The 16471-nt window shown below is 53.2% G+C and overlaps 3 protein-coding genes across 9 annotated transcripts in view; 1 reads left to right on the top strand and 2 right to left on the bottom strand.

The window, feature by feature from the left end:
* The window catches only part of CDCA5 (cell division cycle associated 5), a 22560-nt gene extending 13869 nt beyond the window's left edge, over positions 1-8691 (bottom strand). The window contains exons 1-6 of one of the 4 annotated variants that reach the window (XM_011942533.1): positions 8475-8691; positions 8172-8266; positions 8028-8093; positions 7907-7942; positions 3899-4337; positions 3601-3737 (exon numbers count right to left, since the gene is read on the bottom strand). In XM_011942533.1, coding sequence (XP_011797923.1) covers positions 3721-3737; positions 3899-4337; positions 7907-7942; positions 8028-8093; positions 8172-8266; positions 8475-8520 — 699 coding nt within the window. In that variant the 5' untranslated portion in view covers positions 8521-8691 and the 3' untranslated portion in view covers positions 3601-3720. Of the gene's footprint in view, positions 1-3600; positions 3738-3898; positions 4338-7906; positions 7943-8027; positions 8094-8171; positions 8267-8474 lie in introns of those variants that run through there. The other 3 variants (XM_011942532.1, XM_011942534.1, XM_011942531.1) reach the window with 3 other exon arrangements.
* Positions 8688-12924, top strand: ZFPL1 (zinc finger protein-like 1). 2 transcript variants are annotated; one of them, XM_011942535.1, is made up of 8 exons: positions 8688-8918; positions 9233-9342; positions 9653-9764; positions 10935-11128; positions 11241-11313; positions 11446-11592; positions 11840-11957; positions 12450-12924. In XM_011942535.1, the coding sequence occupies exons 2-8, from the start codon at positions 9241-9243 to the stop codon at positions 12634-12636; spliced, it is 933 nt and encodes a 310-aa protein (XP_011797925.1). In that variant the 5' UTR covers positions 8688-8918; positions 9233-9240; the 3' UTR covers positions 12637-12924. The 2 variants fall into 2 exon arrangements, with proteins under 2 accessions (XP_011797925.1, XP_011797926.1); XM_011942536.1 differs by having other exon boundaries at positions 8788-8900; positions 12450-12921.
* Positions 12894-13628, bottom strand: TMEM262 (transmembrane protein 262). Of its 3 annotated transcripts, none has more exons than XM_011942539.1 (3): positions 13384-13628; positions 13177-13276; positions 12894-13053 (listed from the first exon to the last, which is right to left on the bottom strand). In XM_011942539.1, exons 1-3 carry the CDS (start codon positions 13555-13557, stop codon positions 12977-12979), a joined length of 351 nt encoding a protein of 116 aa, XP_011797929.1. In that variant the 5' UTR covers positions 13558-13628; the 3' UTR covers positions 12894-12976. The 3 variants fall into 3 exon arrangements, with proteins under 3 accessions (XP_011797929.1, XP_011797930.1, XP_011797928.1); XM_011942540.1 differs by having other exon boundaries at positions 13209-13276; positions 13384-13627; XM_011942538.1 differs by having other exon boundaries at positions 12894-13276.
* Between the last annotated feature and the right edge of the window lie 2843 nt (positions 13629-16471).

Here is a 16471-nt window from a genome sequence, read left to right as displayed (position 1 = left end):
AAAAAAAAAAAAAAAAATTAAGAAGGGGAGAGACAGGATCATATTGTGTGTTTTAGGGAATATGTTCTAGCTGCATTGCAGACAGTGTGGAGACACAGCAGCCAAAGGGAAGCACCCACAGGAGGCTAGTGCAATTGTCTGGTGACTGGGGGGGTGGGGGATGTTGAGGGGGATGGGGCTGGCCAGATGGGGTGAAGGAAGGAGCTGGTCCTGGGTTCCTGGCCTGTGTGACTGTGTCAGCTGCTGGCTCTGCTAATGGCACAGAGAACACAGGAGTAAGCAAGCTGCTGGATGAGCAGAGCTTCAGATGACTTCCTGAAAGGCAGTTCTAGATTCTGATTTGTAGCTCAGGACAGTTTTAGGTTGGAGATAAAGATGGCCAAGTCTTGAGCAAGGAGACAGTCCAGAGAACCTGAGGCTACCTGGCAAGAGCAGGCAGGGTCCAGGGTCCAGGACTGAGGCCAGGTATCCAGACATTTCAGGAAAAGCCAAGAATAAGGAGCTGGCAGCGCCATAGCCCCAAAGAGGGTGTGCTGGCAGAGTCCTGAGCTTGGAATGCTGGACATTAGGACATCACTGGTTACCTTTGAGCTGTAAAGAGAGTGATGAGGGCACTGGGAATAAATTCAAAGAAAGTAAAGAGCAACTTGGAATGTTCCTTCAAGCTTAAAAGGAGGGAGTAATGGTGGTAGCTAACGACAGATGCTGGTCAACTTTCGGTTGTTTTTGTCTTTTGAGACAGGGTCTATACTCTGTTGCCCAGACTGGAGTGCAATGGCGTCATCATGGCTCACTGTAGCCCCGACCGCCCAGGCTCAGGTGATCCTCCCACCTCAGCCTCCTGAGTGGCTAGGACTACAGATATGCGCCACCACACCCATTCTTTTTTTACATTTTTTGTAGAGTCAGGGTCTCCCTATGTTGCCCAGACTGGTCTCGAACTCCTGAGCTCAAGTGATCCTCCTTCCTCGGCTTCCCAAAGTGCTAGGATTACAGGTGTGAGCCACTGTGCCCAGCCTGGTTGTCATTTTTTAACAACAAAGCAAATAAAAGCTCTTTAGGACTTGGCAGAAAGAGGAAGGTTTCATAGACAAGATAATTGGATCAAAAGCCAAAGTGGAAAGGTCAGCCTTGAAGAAAGGACCTGTGTCCTCTGGGTCAGAAAAGGAGGTCAAAGTAAATTAAGTCTGCGGAAAACTTAATGGCCTTGATTTGTTTGGATGACTAGGAGGCAAGTACGAGTGTGGAGGATGGGATGGGAGGCTGGTCTGTGCCACCTGCATGTAGGGTCCTAGCCTTACCTAAGGCCAAGTGGGAGAATTTCCAGGCATCAGCATCTTTGAACAGCTCCCCAGGGGTCCCACAGCACCTGCTGCTACACAGTGTCCAGTCTGGACTATGGAGTGAGCAACTCAGCCTCCTTCAAAGGAGGCTGAAAGGGAATGGGGAACGAGGGCTGGACTTGGGAGGATGTTTACTTCCCAGGCATCTCCTGTGGGCACTGGGGGAGCTGTTAGCACCCTCACCCCAGACCCGACTTTCTTCCTCCTGGAAGAGGAGCGGATTAGGGACTGGACAGAAATAAACAAGACAAAGGGCAGAACAGGCCGGGCGTGGTGGCTCACGCCTGTAATCCCAGCACTTTGGGAGGCCAAGGAGGGCAGATCACTTGAGGTCAGAGTTCGAGACCAGCCTGGCCAACATGGTGAAACCCCCATCTCTAATAAAAATATAAAAATTAGCCGGGCTTGGTGGCAGGTGCCTGTAATCCCAGCTACTTGGGAGGCTGAGGCAGGAGAAACGCTTGAATCCGGGAGGTGGAGGTCACAGTGAGCTGAGATCATGCCACTGGACTCCAGCCTAGGCGACAGAGTGAGACTCTGCCTCAAGAAGAAAAAAAAAAAAAAAGTGGGGCAGGACAGTGATCTACCATGGGGTGAATGGGGCTAAGCGGGGCTGGGAGCGCCCGGACAAAGGGACAGCCCCAGTGATGCAGCCCACAGGAGGCCTGGCCTTACCCTCGGCTCTGCCTTTGACTCAATAAAAGAAACATAGTCCAGGAACAGGCAGAAAATCTTTAATCAGGATTTTTTTCCAACTATAAAACAAAATCCTATTTTTTTCCTTAAATTTAGTTCCTCAGGAACAGATAAGTTTGCAGTGATGATCTCAACTCTGCATCATCTGGTGACCCCTGATTCTGCAGGACTAAGACATTTCCCAAGAGTTCTGCCACATCAGCCAGTGAGGACAAGAGTTCTTCAGTGCGGTTCAGCTCAAGGACACCTAGGCTTCCCCCGCAAGGGGGCTTGCTTGCAGGTCTGACAAAGCACTGAGCATTGAGCAGATGGCCTGGGACTCCCAGGCCTGGCAGAGGGTTTTATTAGGGCCCGCCTGGCCTGCAACATTTCCTCCAAGTACCCTGACCCAGCACTCATCTTCACTGGCATTCTCTGTTATCCACCAGCTCCTCTGCACACCTCAGCGTCTACTTCCATGAACTTATAAACATCAAAAGGTACAATGGACTGGGGTGCGGCGGCAGAGTCGGGGCAGGGCAGCCTTCGAATCCACACTATTGAATCCTCAGTATTCAAAGAAGAGAAAGATGGGGAAATTCTCCAGAGATCATGAGATGCATCCAGGCAGTGTTCTCATGTGAGAGGATAGGGAGGCCAAAAACTAAAATTGCTATCAGCCCCCACCGCTGTCTGGTACACAAGGAGTTTCCAAGGACTTTACAAGCACAGTTGCAAAATGCTAGTAAGACTGGGACTCTTCAACTTTTTCTTCTAGGGCCAAGTAGACTCTGTGTAACTTATTTTGTAAGAAATGGGTGTGGGTGACAAGAGGGGCTACCTTCCACCCCTGCAGCAGAGTGGTAAGACTCCAGCGTGGGCCCTGCGCAAGGCACCAGCCCAGAGGCCGTGAGCCACAGAAACCCACAGCACCTGGTGGCCCCTTTGCTCCAAGCAGCCAGTGCCCTATCACCCTGGCATTTCCCAAACATCTCCACAGCAGACCAGAACTAGAAAACACAGCTTCTGTGTAGACACACTTGTGGTCTGAGACCCAACTAAGGCTCCCCACATCCTTCAAAACTCCACAGGCTGAATGTCCAGCTTCTTCCTCCAACATAGAATTGCCCTCAGCCCACGAATTCTCTCTGGGACTATTTACAGAATTGGAAGGAAAACCCACGGAACCGAAAACCTCTTTACGCAGATGGGTTCAGGAAGAAAGCCACCAACAGAAGGCAACTCAGGATGGAAAGGCCGAGGCTGGCAGAACCCCTAGGCCTATTTCCAAGGAGCCACCCTTCCCAGCAAGAGCAGAGGGTGCCCCTCACCTCAACCCTCAGCCCTTTAACTTCTGGCTGGGCCAGTGATTCTCCTCCCCAGTCTGTGGCCCATCTGGAAACTGGCTGTGGTACTTTGGAGAGATAGGAAGGACAGGACGACAAGAGACAGGACACCAGTGAGTGGCTGGGCCAGGCGGCCCCATTTCCTAAAACCAAGATGGCTGCCACTGCTGCCCAAGCCCTCAAAGGCAGACAGGCTTCATGTGCAGCACCAGCACACACACAGGTAACAAGACCAGGGGAGGGGGCTATGTACAGGACAGGAGGGTCTGGCCAGGTGCATCCCCCCTGCATCTCATTCAACCAGGAGATCAAACTGCTCAGCAGCTTCAAACTCCGCGTTCATGGCCGCCGCCCACTCATCCAGCTCCGTTTTCTGAGGGAAGAGAAATGGGGAGCAGGTGAGTGAGAAGGGAACATGGTGGCTGGAGCATCTCACCCACACCCTGCAGGTGCTGCCTATCCCCCAAAAGAGCTAGAGCCCCAGCCCTGCACGTCTGCCAGAGCACACGGCAGAGAAAAACCCCTGCCTCTCACTCACCAAGATCTCTGGCATCTTCTTCTTCTTACGTTTCTGTTTCTCGGGTGGTGGGGAGATTCCAGGGAGAGTCATGTCTGGGGCCCAGGGCTTTGCACAGACTCTGGGGACCTCAGTGAATTTGGAGCACACCACTGGTGAGACTCCGGACAAGTCTTCTGCCCCCAGCAGCCCCTCGAAGCCAAAGCAGGACCGGCGGCCTGGGGTGGAGGTGGAGGCAGAGCCCAGGGTCTCCAGCCGGCTATAGGAACGCCTGACTTTCTTAGACATTTCCAAGTCTCTGGCGTCCAGCTCTCCTTCCGTGGAGCTGGACTCGGCATCAGGGTTGGGCACAGGAGTGGGGGTGGGGGTGGCGGGGATGCTGTGTGTCTTGAAAAGGTCCTCTTTAGTAAGCTCCCTGCCAGGGGGCTCGTTTTCTTTCTCCAAGAAAAAGGCAATCTGTACCAGGACAGAAGAGAGGATGCCACCAATACTTAGTTGGACTGCTTACTTCCAGAAAAGCCTGAGAAGATTCAGCGTGGAAAGAAAGACCCACAGGACACACACTTTTTTAAGGAAGAGACAAATCAGACCCTGAAAGAGACGAGGGGAGAAGAAAACAACCCACCATTGCTTCCAAGGAGTCTGCTTTTGTGACACAAGTGGACTGGCCCCATCTGCTGATGCTGTCGCTTGCTTCCAAAATGTGCCCAGCATCCAGCCTCCCCTCTGACCAACTCAAGCCCTCATTAGGTGTCTTCTAGACCAGCTGAGCAACCTTTTTTTGTTTCATTTCCGGATATAGGGTCTTAACTCTGTTGCCCAGGCTGGAGTGCAGTGGCACAATCATGGCTCACTGCAGCCTCAGCCTCCAGGGCTCATGCAATCCTTCTACCTCAGCCTCTGAGTAGCCGGGACTACAGGCATGTGCCACTCTGGCTGATTTTTTTTGTTTCTTTGTAGAACAGGGGGCTCTCCCTACGTTGCCCAGGGTGGTCCCAGTGACCTTCTGATTTCTCTCCACATTTCCGCCCTTGCCTGCTGTGGTCCATCTGCCACACAGCTGATGAGGATTGTCCTAAAATGTCCACTCAGTCCGTAAGTATTTATCAGTCACCTGTTCTGTGCCAGGAACTGAGAATACAGCAGGGAATAAAACAGAGAAAACCCCTGCCCCATTCTAAGGGAAAAACAGATAAGAAAATTCGGTATTATATGCACAGTATCAAGCACTACAGGAAAACACAGAACAGGACAGAGTGCTTGGGGTAGGTTAGAATTGCAAAGAGATAAAGGTCAATATAAGCCTCACCAAGGTGACATTCTAGCTACAACTTGAAGGAGGTGTGGGAGTGACTCGTGGCCAAGTGTTCTAGGCAGTGGGAACAGAAGGTGCAAAAACCCTGAGGCCACAGCGTACTAGTCAGGGTCAAAGAACAAGAGGCCAGCGTGGCTGAAGTGAAGGAAAGAGGAAGAAACTGAAGATGAAGTTCAAGAGGTAACAAGTGACCAGACATGGTGGCTCATGCATATAATCCCAGCACTTTGGGAGGCTGAGGTGGGTGGATCACCTGAGGTCAGAAGTTCGAAACAAGCCTGGCCAACAATAGTGAAACCGTCTCTACTGAAAATACAAAAAAATTAGCCAGGCGTGGTGGCAGGTGCCTGTAATCCCAGCTACTTGGGAGGCTGAGGCAGGAGAATCAACTGAACCTGGGAGGTGGAGGTTGTAGTGAGCCAAGATTGTGCCACTGTGCTCCAGCCTGGGTGACAGTGCGAGACTCCAACTCAAAAAAAAAGAAAAAAAAGTCTGGGCACGGTGGCTCAAGCCTGTAATCCCAGCACTTTGGGAGGCCGAGGCGGGCGGATCACGAGGTCAGGAGATCAAGACCATCCTGGCTAAGATGATGAAACTCCGTCTCTACTAAAAATACAAAAAAATTAGCTGGGCCTGGTGGCGGGCACCTGTAGTCCCAGCTACTTGGGAGGCGGAGGCAGGAGAATGGCATGAACCCGGGAGGCAGAGCTTGCAGTGAGCCAAGATTGCACCACTGCACTCCAGCCTGGGCGACAGAGACTCTGTCTCAAAAAAACAACAAAAAAAACAGGAAAGCTGAACAAATTGATGGTCACCACTGACTACCACTTCCTCATCCTCTGTAGCCAAGCAGTCACCCAGGTCCTGGCAACTTTATCCTGCTCAATGTACCATGAATCTCAGTCAGTCAACAAGAATGAGTGGCTACTAGGAAAGGCAGAAGTCCCTACCCTCAAGGTGCCTATGTTCTTAGAGGGGAGAGAAAGACATCAAACATGCAAGAAAATACACTATAAGAACTGGTAAGGATCAGGCACAGTGGCTCATGCCTATAATCCCAACACTTTAGGAGGCCAAGGTGGGAGGATCACTTAAGCCCAGGAGTTCAAGACCAGCCTGGGCAACATAGTGAACCCTCATCTCTACAAAAAAAATTAGAGAAAATATCAAAAAATTAGCCAGGCATGGTGGTGTGCGACTGTAGTCCCAGTTACTTGAGAGGCTGAGGAGGGAGGATCTGCAGTGAGTCAAAATCTCACCCCTGTGCTCCAACCTGGGTGGCAGAGCAAGACCTTGTCTTTAGAACTGGTAAGGCCTAAGAGAATTACATAGAGAAATGTGCCAGCAATAGGATAAGGGAGATCAGGGAAGGCCTCTGGGGAGGGATTCCCTCTGAACCCAGTACTGTGTATCACCCTGGCTTTAGCTCACACCCTTGGCTTCATGCTTAAGAATTCCTGGACTTCACGTCATTCCAGTGGTCTTGGAGCCCCAGGGTAGCGCCTCTCCAAACCATTCTCCCCACAGCCCCCAGAAGGGTCCTTCTTAAAACACTCAAACTTGACTCAGTCACTGCCTTACCCAGAACTCTCCAAAGGCTGCCCACAGACCCAAGAATGAAGCCCAAGTCATGAGTGTGACTTTTGTGCCTCATCGGGCTCTGCTGTGCCTTAGGGTGCCCCCTCCCCTGCTGAGGTCTGCTGCAGACACTAAACAAATTGATATTCCCCAAACCTTGTGATTTTTCTTTAAATTCCCAATCTCTGCAAACATGGCTTCTTCTTTGGCCTGGAACCCCCCAATTGTCTTTTTTTTTTTTTTTTTTTTTGAGATGGAGTCTCGCTTTGTTGCCCAGGCTGGAGTGCAGGGGTGCGATCTTGGCCACTGCAACTTCCGCCTCCTGGGTTCAAGCGATTCTCCTGCCTCAGCCTCCTGAGTAGCTGGGACTACAGGCATGTGCCACCATGCCTGGCTAATTTTTGTATTTTTAGTAGAGACAGGGTTTCATCATGTTGGCCAGGCTAGTCTTAAACTCTTGACCCAAGTGATCTGCCTGCCTCGGCCTCCCAAAGTGTTAGGATTACAGGTGTGAGCCACTGCACCCGCCCTCTACTTGTCTTTAAAGACTCAGTTTAAATGTTTCTTCTTCCATGAAACATTCCCTGAGCCACATGGTCTGGCTTAGCCACCATCATAGCATCTAGCATTCCTTATTGCAGTCCTAGTAGGCAACGCTGCCATCACTGGTCATTTGTCTTTCTCCCCAGTTGACTCTAAGCCCTATCAGCTCTTCAAAGGAGTTCACATTTCTCATTCATTATGTCTTCAGATTGTCTATTAATGAAACATCCTTTGATAATAGCTTCTGCTAAAACTGTAAAAATGTCATACACATGACTTATCTTAGAACACCCATAAATGAAAGCTAAAGGCAAAATAGATTAGAAAGGCAGTATGTGGAGTTAAGACATCGCTCAGCTTTTACAGGAAGTTCCAGGAAAATGGTAGAAATACACAAGGCATAAAAAGTTAAGTGTATTAAGTCTTCAGGGAGTACTCAAGACTGGCAATGCATGCAGGTGCCCAGAGGCAAACTGCTTTTGCAGTACTGCAAAACAGCTCCCTGGGCAGATGTGAGCAGCCAATGTGTGCAGTCCACCTGTAGAGTGACCCAGATTCTACTTAATTAAGTAGATGAAAGTGAACTCACCCTAGGGCTCCTGCGAGGTGACTGGACAGCTGGGACCTGCGGGGTACAATACCAGTTGATCTCATATCTGGCCCCCAGTTTCGCCCGCCTACTCACCCACAACACCCTCCTTAGCCTTTACCTCTACAGCATGGGCCACGATCTTCTTTAAAACGATGGGCTTTCTGATTGCAGCCGCACTGGGTGTCTGGAGAAGAGGGATGAACGTGAGCTCAACATTAGGTGAGGGGCCACAAGGGGAGGAAGTGAGAAACCTGGGGCTCACCTTCGGCCAGATTTCAGGGAGGATGCTCGGGAGTTCAGAGCCTGATTTCCGCTGGGACCTCCGCAGAGGCTTGGTAGGAGATAGTGCCCTTGGCCCTGGAAAGAGAAAAAAGTTAAGTAGTAGAGGAGGACTCTAGACCTTAGGGTCCAGAGAACAGGTTCTAGAGACAGCGAGAAGATTCCCAAACAAGCCCTTCTAAGGGCGCCTCCTCTGGAGGCAACAGCGGGAGGGAAGGGCCATCTTTCACAGGACTGCGTCCCCCAAACGGCTCGACCTCACGTCTCCCGCGCGCCCTCCGCTCACCGGAGCGCTGAGGGGCTCCTCCGGACCGCGTTCGCCTCCCAGACATAACTAGGCTCGGTCTCGAGCTCCTCCAGCGCCGCCGCCCCGGGCGCGTGCCAACGAGAAAGGCCACTCGCTGCAAAAAACTTTCGAATTACCCGCCCTGAGGAGAAGGAAGCGGAAGTGACGTAGGGCGAGAAGTCCGCGGCGCCCGGACCCCCTCTCTTTTCCACCCGTCTTCACGTCTAGCGTCAGCGGAGGCGCGGCCCAGGGGCGCGATGGCGTCATCAGGGCGCGCCGCACCCGGAAGAGACGTGGCAGCGGAGGGATAATCGGGGCGGCCGGGGCTGAAGGGTGCGGAGCAAGATCCTTGGAGAGCGTGGTCCCTGCCCTTCCTCGCCTCGAAGCATCGCTGCCGCCCTTCGGAACTGGTGCAGCGGCCGATCAGTAAACGCAGAGACTGGGGTCTGTAGAGGAGGGGCGGGGCTTGGAGGGGGTGGGGCTCAGGAGAGGCCTTGGGGGCGGGGCCGGTGGTATCGGGGAGTCGCTGATGGAGGGGCCTGGCCGGGGGCGGGATCTAGAAGGATTGAGGGGTCGCCGGAGGCGGGATTTATGCAGGGGGTGTTTCCCCGCATAAGGAGGAACAGTGGGCAGAAATCTCGGGTCGGGGCGAATAAGAGAGGTGTGTCTGGGGGAGTTAAGAGTGGAAATTGGGCTGGTGAGAGCGTAGTGGTGGCCACCAGAACCTGGCTTCCTACCAACTCAGGCCCCTTTCCCAGGATCGATCATGGGGCTTTGTAAGTGCCCCAAGAGAAAGGTGACCAACCTGTTCTGCTTCGAACACCGAGTCAACGTCTGCGAGCACTGCCTGGTAGCCAATCACGCCAAGGTGGGGCCTTCAGGGGAGCGACTGAGCAGGGCACTGGGTGGGCAAGGCGGTATTGGCTTCCTCCAAATCCATGAGGGACCCCCGCGCTAGAATGTAAGCCCCACAAGGGCAAGGACTTGGTTTATTTTGTTCACTGATACATCCCCCGCCCCCAAGAGAGAGTCTGGCGCACAGTATGTGCTCAATAAATATTGATTGAACAAATGAAAGGATGAGTCTCCTCTGTGACTAGAGAAAAGAGACAGACAGACCGTGGGGTGATAGGCCGAGCAGCCCCAGCACCAGTTGTGACATCTCTCTCCCACTCCAGTGCATCGTCCAGTCCTACCTGCAGTGGCTCCAAGATAGCGACTACAACCCCAATTGCCGCCTGTGCAACATACCCCTGGCCAGCCGAGAGACGACACGCCTTGTCTGCTATGGTGAGGCCTTGGCACCTCGGGGGGATCAGGCCAGCCTCAGGGACCAGCTTGGTGGCTGGTTTCCAGGCCCTCCTCAAGCAGCAGGACAGTGAGTTCCCCAAGTCTCAGAGCCCAGATTCTAGTCATATTAAAGTTCCTTACCTGCTCTGTAAGTTCAGGCAAGTTATTCTTCCTTTCTAGGCCTCACTGTCTTCCCTAAAAATTAAAGCTCCTAGTTCCTCTTTCCTAAAAATTCAGCCCTGCCAATCTGGAGGTTTGAGCGAGAGTCAGTCAAGCTTATGCGTATGCTGGTGGCTGTGACTATTAGCTAGCCAGACCGGCATGTCGCTTTCAGATATTCAGGATCCACCACTGATTCCAAGGCTAAACAGAGAGGAAGTGAGTTTCCCACATTAAAGTTAGCCAAAAGGAGTCAACAGACATATGTGTCATGACTTTGACCTGAATCTGGGGTAAGAGCCTTAGCTCCAGTTTTTGAAGGAGCTCATGCAAGAGGCAGCTCCATATGTGTTTCTCCTTGTGAGTGCGTGTGTGTACTTGCTGGCACTTAATGTACATTGTGTGTTTAAATGAGTGTTAGTGTGTTGATTAGTACTTGGGGGTGAATGAATGGGTAAATGTATGTACGTGAACATATGAACACAGGTGTGTTGTGGGAGTGCAAGAGAATGCATGGTTGAGTGTGCCTGAGTGTTAGCAAACCTGTGAGTGTATAGATGTGTATGTGTGAGGGCTCCTGTGCCCATAGTGTAGATACAGGGAATGCTACTTGTGTTGGATTCTGTGCTTATAAGCACATGTACATGTGTGCCCAGGGATGTGTACATGCATATGTGTGGCTGTGTGTATATCAAGGAACCTTTTCTGAAACTGTTCATTATTAGCCATTAGCCCAAAGAGTATGATGAGTGCCAGCCCACTGAAAGGAGAGGTGGCGTTTTCTTCCCACCCAAACTTACCCCTGTGAGCTGGACAGCTTGGTAGCACTGCCTGGATTTAGAGGGTGATAGCCAAGAAGACTGATGTTTTGGGAAACAGGACGGGGAGGAGAAGACTCTGGCACACATGAGTGTCCATATGTCCTGCAATGGTTTGGGGGCTGTTGCTAGGCTAAGAGCCCTAAATGTCTTCTTCCTCATGTCTCTTCTCCCCTGTCTCATGGGCCCTAAGATCTCTTTCACTGGGCCTGCCTCAATGAACGTGCTGCCCAGCTACCCCGAAACACAGCACCTGCTGGCTACCAGTGCCCCAGCTGCAATGGCCCCATCTTCCCCCCAACCAACCTGGCTGGCCCCGTGGCCTCCGCACTGAGAGAGAAGCTGGCCACGGTCAACTGGGCCCGGGCAGGACTGGGCCTCCCTCTGGTGAGAGTCCCTCTGTCTGTCTGACCATCCATCTGCCCTGTGCCCCACCTGAGCCAGATGGGTGGCTGGGGACAGTACTAGGCAGCCTGGTGACCCAGATTCCTTCCTCCAGATCGATGAGGTAGTGAGCCCAGAGCCCGAGCCCCTCAATACGTCTGACTTCTCTGACTGGTCTAGCTTTAATGGTAAGTGGTGGCTTCCACCGACTGTCTGGGCTTTAGCCTCCCTGCTCTGCTGACAGCTCCCTTGGTCTACAGTCACCTGCTGTACCCCTGAGCTCTACCCACTTCTGCTGATGGCTCTCTTTCCGCCCACAGCCAGCAGTACCCCTGGACCAGAGGAGGTAGACAGCGCCTCTGCTACCCCAGCCTTCTACAGCCAGGCCCCCCGGCCCCCGGCTTCCCCAGGCCGGCCTGAGCAGCACACAGTGATCCACATGGGCAATCCTGAGCCCTTGACTCATGGTGAGCCTGGGAGTTATCCAGGCCGTGGAAGGATAGAAAGAGGGTGGTGGAGTGGTTTGTGTACGGGGAGCTTGAGGATCCTGAGAGAGACCCACCTGGAGGAACCTTTCCTCAATCCAGGCACAGCCATTACCTCCACACAATTCTGAGATGCTCTGTCAGACTGAGGAGGGCAGGTGATCCCCCAGCCCTCCCCAAAGCGGCCAGTTTTCCCGAGTCTATTGGTACTAGTGGCTCCATCCTGTAGCCCCTAGGAAGGTGTATGATACGCGGGATGATGACCGGACACCAGGCCTCCACGGAGACTGTGACGATGACAAGTACCGACGCCGGCCTGCCTTGGGTTGGCTGGCCCAGCTGCTAAGGTACACAGGGTCAGGCGGGCGGAATGCCGGGAAGGGGTGGAGAGGGAGTGGGAACCAGAGGCCCTGGGAGGGACAGTTTCATGACTAAAGGAGTTCGTCCTGGGGAGTGACAGTACCTGGTGCTGGGGCTGTGCAGAGGCCTTGGCTGTGCAGCAGAAGCTGTGGTTTGCTTCTCTCTGGGGCTGTCTCAGTGCCTCCTACACAGGAGGTTTGGACGCAGCCTCTTTGAGGCCCCTTCCTGATCTGACACCCCCTAATCTTTGTAACTCGCCCCGACGCCTGACACGTTGTAGTTTCCAGAACACAGTCGTGTGCCTCAGCTGGTCTGAGCTGCACAATAAGGCCCTATGGTGGCAAGTGCAGGAGTGATCATCCCTGAGGCACAGACAAGGAGATGGAGGTTCAGGAATGGGTGGTGACCGGGGCTTGTCTCTAGGCCGTGGGGGCCACCAGGGACTGGGGCCTGACCTGATTTTCCCCTCATCCCCCCAGGAGCCGGGCCGGGTCTCGGAAGCGACCGCTGACCCTGCTCCAGCGAGCGGGGCTGCTGCTACTCCTGGGACTGCTGGGCTTCCTGGCCCTCCTTGCCCTCATGTCTCGCCTGGGCCGGGCCGCAGCGGACAGCGACCCCAACCTGGACCCACTCATGAACCCTCACATCCGCGTGGGCCCCTCCTGAGCCCCCTTGCTTGTGGCTAGGCCAGCCTAGGACTTGGGTCCTGTGGAGGAGAGGCGGGGTAATGGGGAGGCTGGGGGCACCTCTTCACTGCCCCTCTCTGTCAAGCCTAAGACACTAAGACCCCGGACCCAAAGCCGAGTCCACCAGAGTGGTTGCAGGCCGGGCCTGGAGTCCCCGTGGGTCAAGCATTTGTCTTGACTTGCTTTCCCCCCGGGTCTCCAGCCTCCCACCCCTCGCCCCATGAAGGAGCTGGCAGGTGGAAATAAACAACAACTTTATTACAACGCCCGAGGCAGCCTTTTTGTTCAGCCTCCTCAGCCCTGTTCCAACTCCCCAGGCCTCAGTGGTTCTCCTCCCGGTACTCGATGGCCAGAAACTCCAAGAACAGGTGGTTGAAGAACATGGCTCCGTTGAGCACTGGGTGGAGGAGAGAGCCCCCCATGAGCCCCAGTAAGTACCCTTCCCTGGCTACTCCTTGCCACATCTCAGGGTTCCAAAGCTCCCCGCTCCCCCTTGCACCCTCCCCCTCCCGCCACTCACTCAGGACGGTCAGGGCAGAGCAGCGGGTGTACTTGTTTTCTGTCATCTCAGCATAGAGTGACCCCATGGCGGCCCAGCAGATGCTGATCACCTGGGAGAACTGTAGGCCCATCTAGTGGGAGAGTGGCCCCCTGACACAACAGCGGGGTTTCCATTAGCCCCCCGGGCCTCCTGCAGCCAGCCCTTGTGTCCCTGCCCTGAGCCTACCATCAGGACGAACGTGTAGTGAAAGCTCATGCGGTCGTAGTGGTGGGTGATGCAGAAGTTGTGCACGTCGCTGATGAAGATGCCCAGGTGTAAGAAGAAAAGCATCAGTGCAGCCGTGGTGAGCATCATGCCTTTTGGGAAGAAGAATGTGGCGATGCGGTCTCGCAGCCGCATCTTGCCCACAGTGTAGATGCAAGTCAGACTTGAGAGCTGGAGCAAGCAGGCCCTGCCCAGGAAAAGCAGCAGTCTCTGGTTCTAGAGTGCCTGGTATGGAATAGCAGTAGGATTCTAGAACCAGGAGGACAGTGGAGGGGACAAGATTCTAGAACACAGGCTGATTCCAGCCAACACAGGACTGCCTCACGGGTGCTCTGAATTGTGAGATCAGTGGGGGCCCATGGCAATGGCGAAGGGGTAGTAGCCCTAGTTGTCCCATACTCACTCTAGACACTTTTGTGCACATCTCAATTTTCCCACAACAGAGGCAGCATGAACACAGTCTACAGATGAAGAACTGGGGCTCAGAAAAGCTGAGGGGTGTGGTCTAGATTCACAGCAAGTCTTAGGCAGATGAGAGATTAGGACCCACCTGCATAGCTGGAAGGCATTCCCAGGTGAGGGGAGGCCTGGGGTGGCTCCCAGGTTCCAAGTATTTGCTCTACCCTCTGGTGGAAAGGAATTATGAGAAGGAAAGATATCAACAGATTCTTCAGAGCTGTCCCGGGATCTTCCCTGTGCCCTTCCCAGTGTGGCCCAGAGGGCACCTGGCTTTACCATTCTCTCCCCAGATGTTCTTACAGGACCCAATGCTGGTCAGCTTTCCTCTCTGCCACCTTCAGGTGCTTGGAGCATTTTCACCTCCATCAGTCCAAGAGTCCCATGAGACAGCTGTGGCTGGTGGCATGAATCCTATTTGACACTTGAGTCTGAGGCAGAAAGGATGGTCGTCCTCAAGTTGTCATAGCCAATAAGGGAGGGAGTCAGTACTGAAACTAAGATCTGATACTACCTGAGGCTGTGCTGAGTGAGCAGGGTCAGATGCAAGCCAGAAGGAAAACATTTCCTCCATGCAGGTAAGAGATGAGAACCAGGCTGGGTGTGGTAGCTCACACCTGCAACCCCAGCACTTTCAGAGGCCCAGGTTGGAGGATTGCCTTGGGCCAGGAGTTCAAGACCAGCTTGGGAGACAGCAAGACCCCATCTCTCTCTCTTTTTTTTTTTTTTTTGAGACAGAGTTTCACTCTCGTTGCCCAGGCTGGAGGGCAGTGGCGCGATCTCGGCTCTCCACAACCTCTGCCTCCTGGATTCAAGCGATTCTCCTGCCTCAGCCTCCCGAGTAGCTGGGATTACAGGCATGAGCCACCAAGCCCAGCTAATTTTGTATTTTTAGTAGAAACAGGGTTTCTCCATGTTGGTCACACTGATCTTGAACTCCCAACCTCAGGTGATCCACCCGCCTTGGCCTCCCAAAGTGCTGGGATTACAGGCGTGAGCCACCACTCCTGTCCAGCAAGACCCCACCTCTTAAAAAAAAAAATTGCTGAGTGTGCTGGTGCGTGTCTTTAGTCCCAGCTACTCAGGAGGCTGAGATGGGAGGATTGCTGGAGCCCAGGAGTCCCAGGCTGCAGTGAACTATGATCATGCCACTGTACTCCAATCTGGGTGACACAGAAAAAAAGAAAGGAAAAGAAAAAAAACAAAGGTGAGCACTCCAGGGCCGTCAACAAAATATGCCAGAAAAACAGCCAGAAATGGTATAGAGTGACATGAAAGCTCCCAGGGATTGAAGCAGGACAAGAGGAGGGAGGAGTAGAGGACTTGATGTTGAACTCAGCCACCCCACTGCCTCCTGCCCAACTGTTTGCCCCAAAAGTTAGGTCCCAGGTCAGCCCAAGACCCACAGGCTGCCTCCCAGCAGTGGGATTAGAGCCTGCACCCACCGTCTGTGCTTGGTGGCCAGTCTCCAGACAAGCACAATAGTTCTTCAGAGCCCCATCCTAACCACATGAAAGGGGTGATGCCCCAAGGCCCAGCTGTGGTCCCACTGTTGAAACAATTGTTTGTGTGCCTCAGTCCTTATTTGAATACAAATGAACTTTTAGACATAAAAGTTCCTAGCTCCTAATTCTATTTTATTTTATTTATTTATTTATTTATTTTTTGAGACGGAGTCTCGCTCTGTCGCCCCGGGCTGGAGTGCAGTGGCCAGATCTTAGCTCACTGCAAGCTCCGCCTCCCAGGTTTATGCCATTCTCCTGCCTCAGCCTCCCGAGTAGCTGGGACTACAGGCACCTGCCACCAAACCCAGCTAATTTTTGTATTTTCAGTAGAGACGGTATTTCACTATGTTGGCCAGGCTGGTGTTGAACTCCTGACTCAGGTGATCCACCCGCCTCGGCCTCCCAAAGTGCTGGGATTACAGGCTTGAGCCACTGCGCCCGGCCTCTATTTTATTTTTGAGACAGAGTCTCACTCTGTCGCCCAGACTGGAGTGCAGTGGCGGGATCTCTGCTCACTGCAACCTCCGCCTCCCGGGTTCAAGCGATTCTCCTGCCTCAGCCTCCCAAGTAGCCGGAATTACAGGCGCCTGCCACCAAACCCAGCTAATTTTTGTATTTTCAGTAGAGACGGTATTTCACTATGTTGGCCAGGCTGGTCTTGAACTCCTGACCTCAGGTGATCCACTCTCTTTGGCCTCCCAAAGTACTGGGACTAGAGGTGTAAGCCATGCGCCCAGCCCTAGCTCCTAATTTTAAAAAATTATATACATGTAATATATGAATATGGGCTGGGTGCAGTGGCTCACGCCTGTAATCCCAGCACTTTGGGAGGTTGAGGTGGGCAAATGACCTGAGGACAGGTGTTTGAGACCAGTCTGAACAACATTCAGAAACCCTGTCTCTACTAAAAGTACAAAATTAAGCTGGGCGCAGTGGCTCACGCCTGTAATGTCAGCACTTTGGGAGGCTGAGGTGGGTGGATCACGAGGTCGGGAGTTCGAGACCAGCCTGACCAACATGGTGAAACCCTGTCTCTACTAAAATACAAAAGTTAGCTGGGCGTGGTGGTACGTGCCTGTAATCCCAGC

Source organism: Colobus angolensis, unplaced genomic scaffold (genome assembly GCF_000951035.1).
Source record: "Colobus angolensis palliatus isolate OR3802 unplaced genomic scaffold, Cang.pa_1.0 Scaffold21, whole genome shotgun sequence".
In the NCBI taxonomy this organism is placed as follows: domain Eukaryota; kingdom Metazoa; phylum Chordata; class Mammalia; order Primates; family Cercopithecidae; genus Colobus; species Colobus angolensis.
The sequence above is the reverse complement of the archived record's forward strand: the minus strand, read 5'-3'. Positions and strand labels throughout refer to the sequence as shown.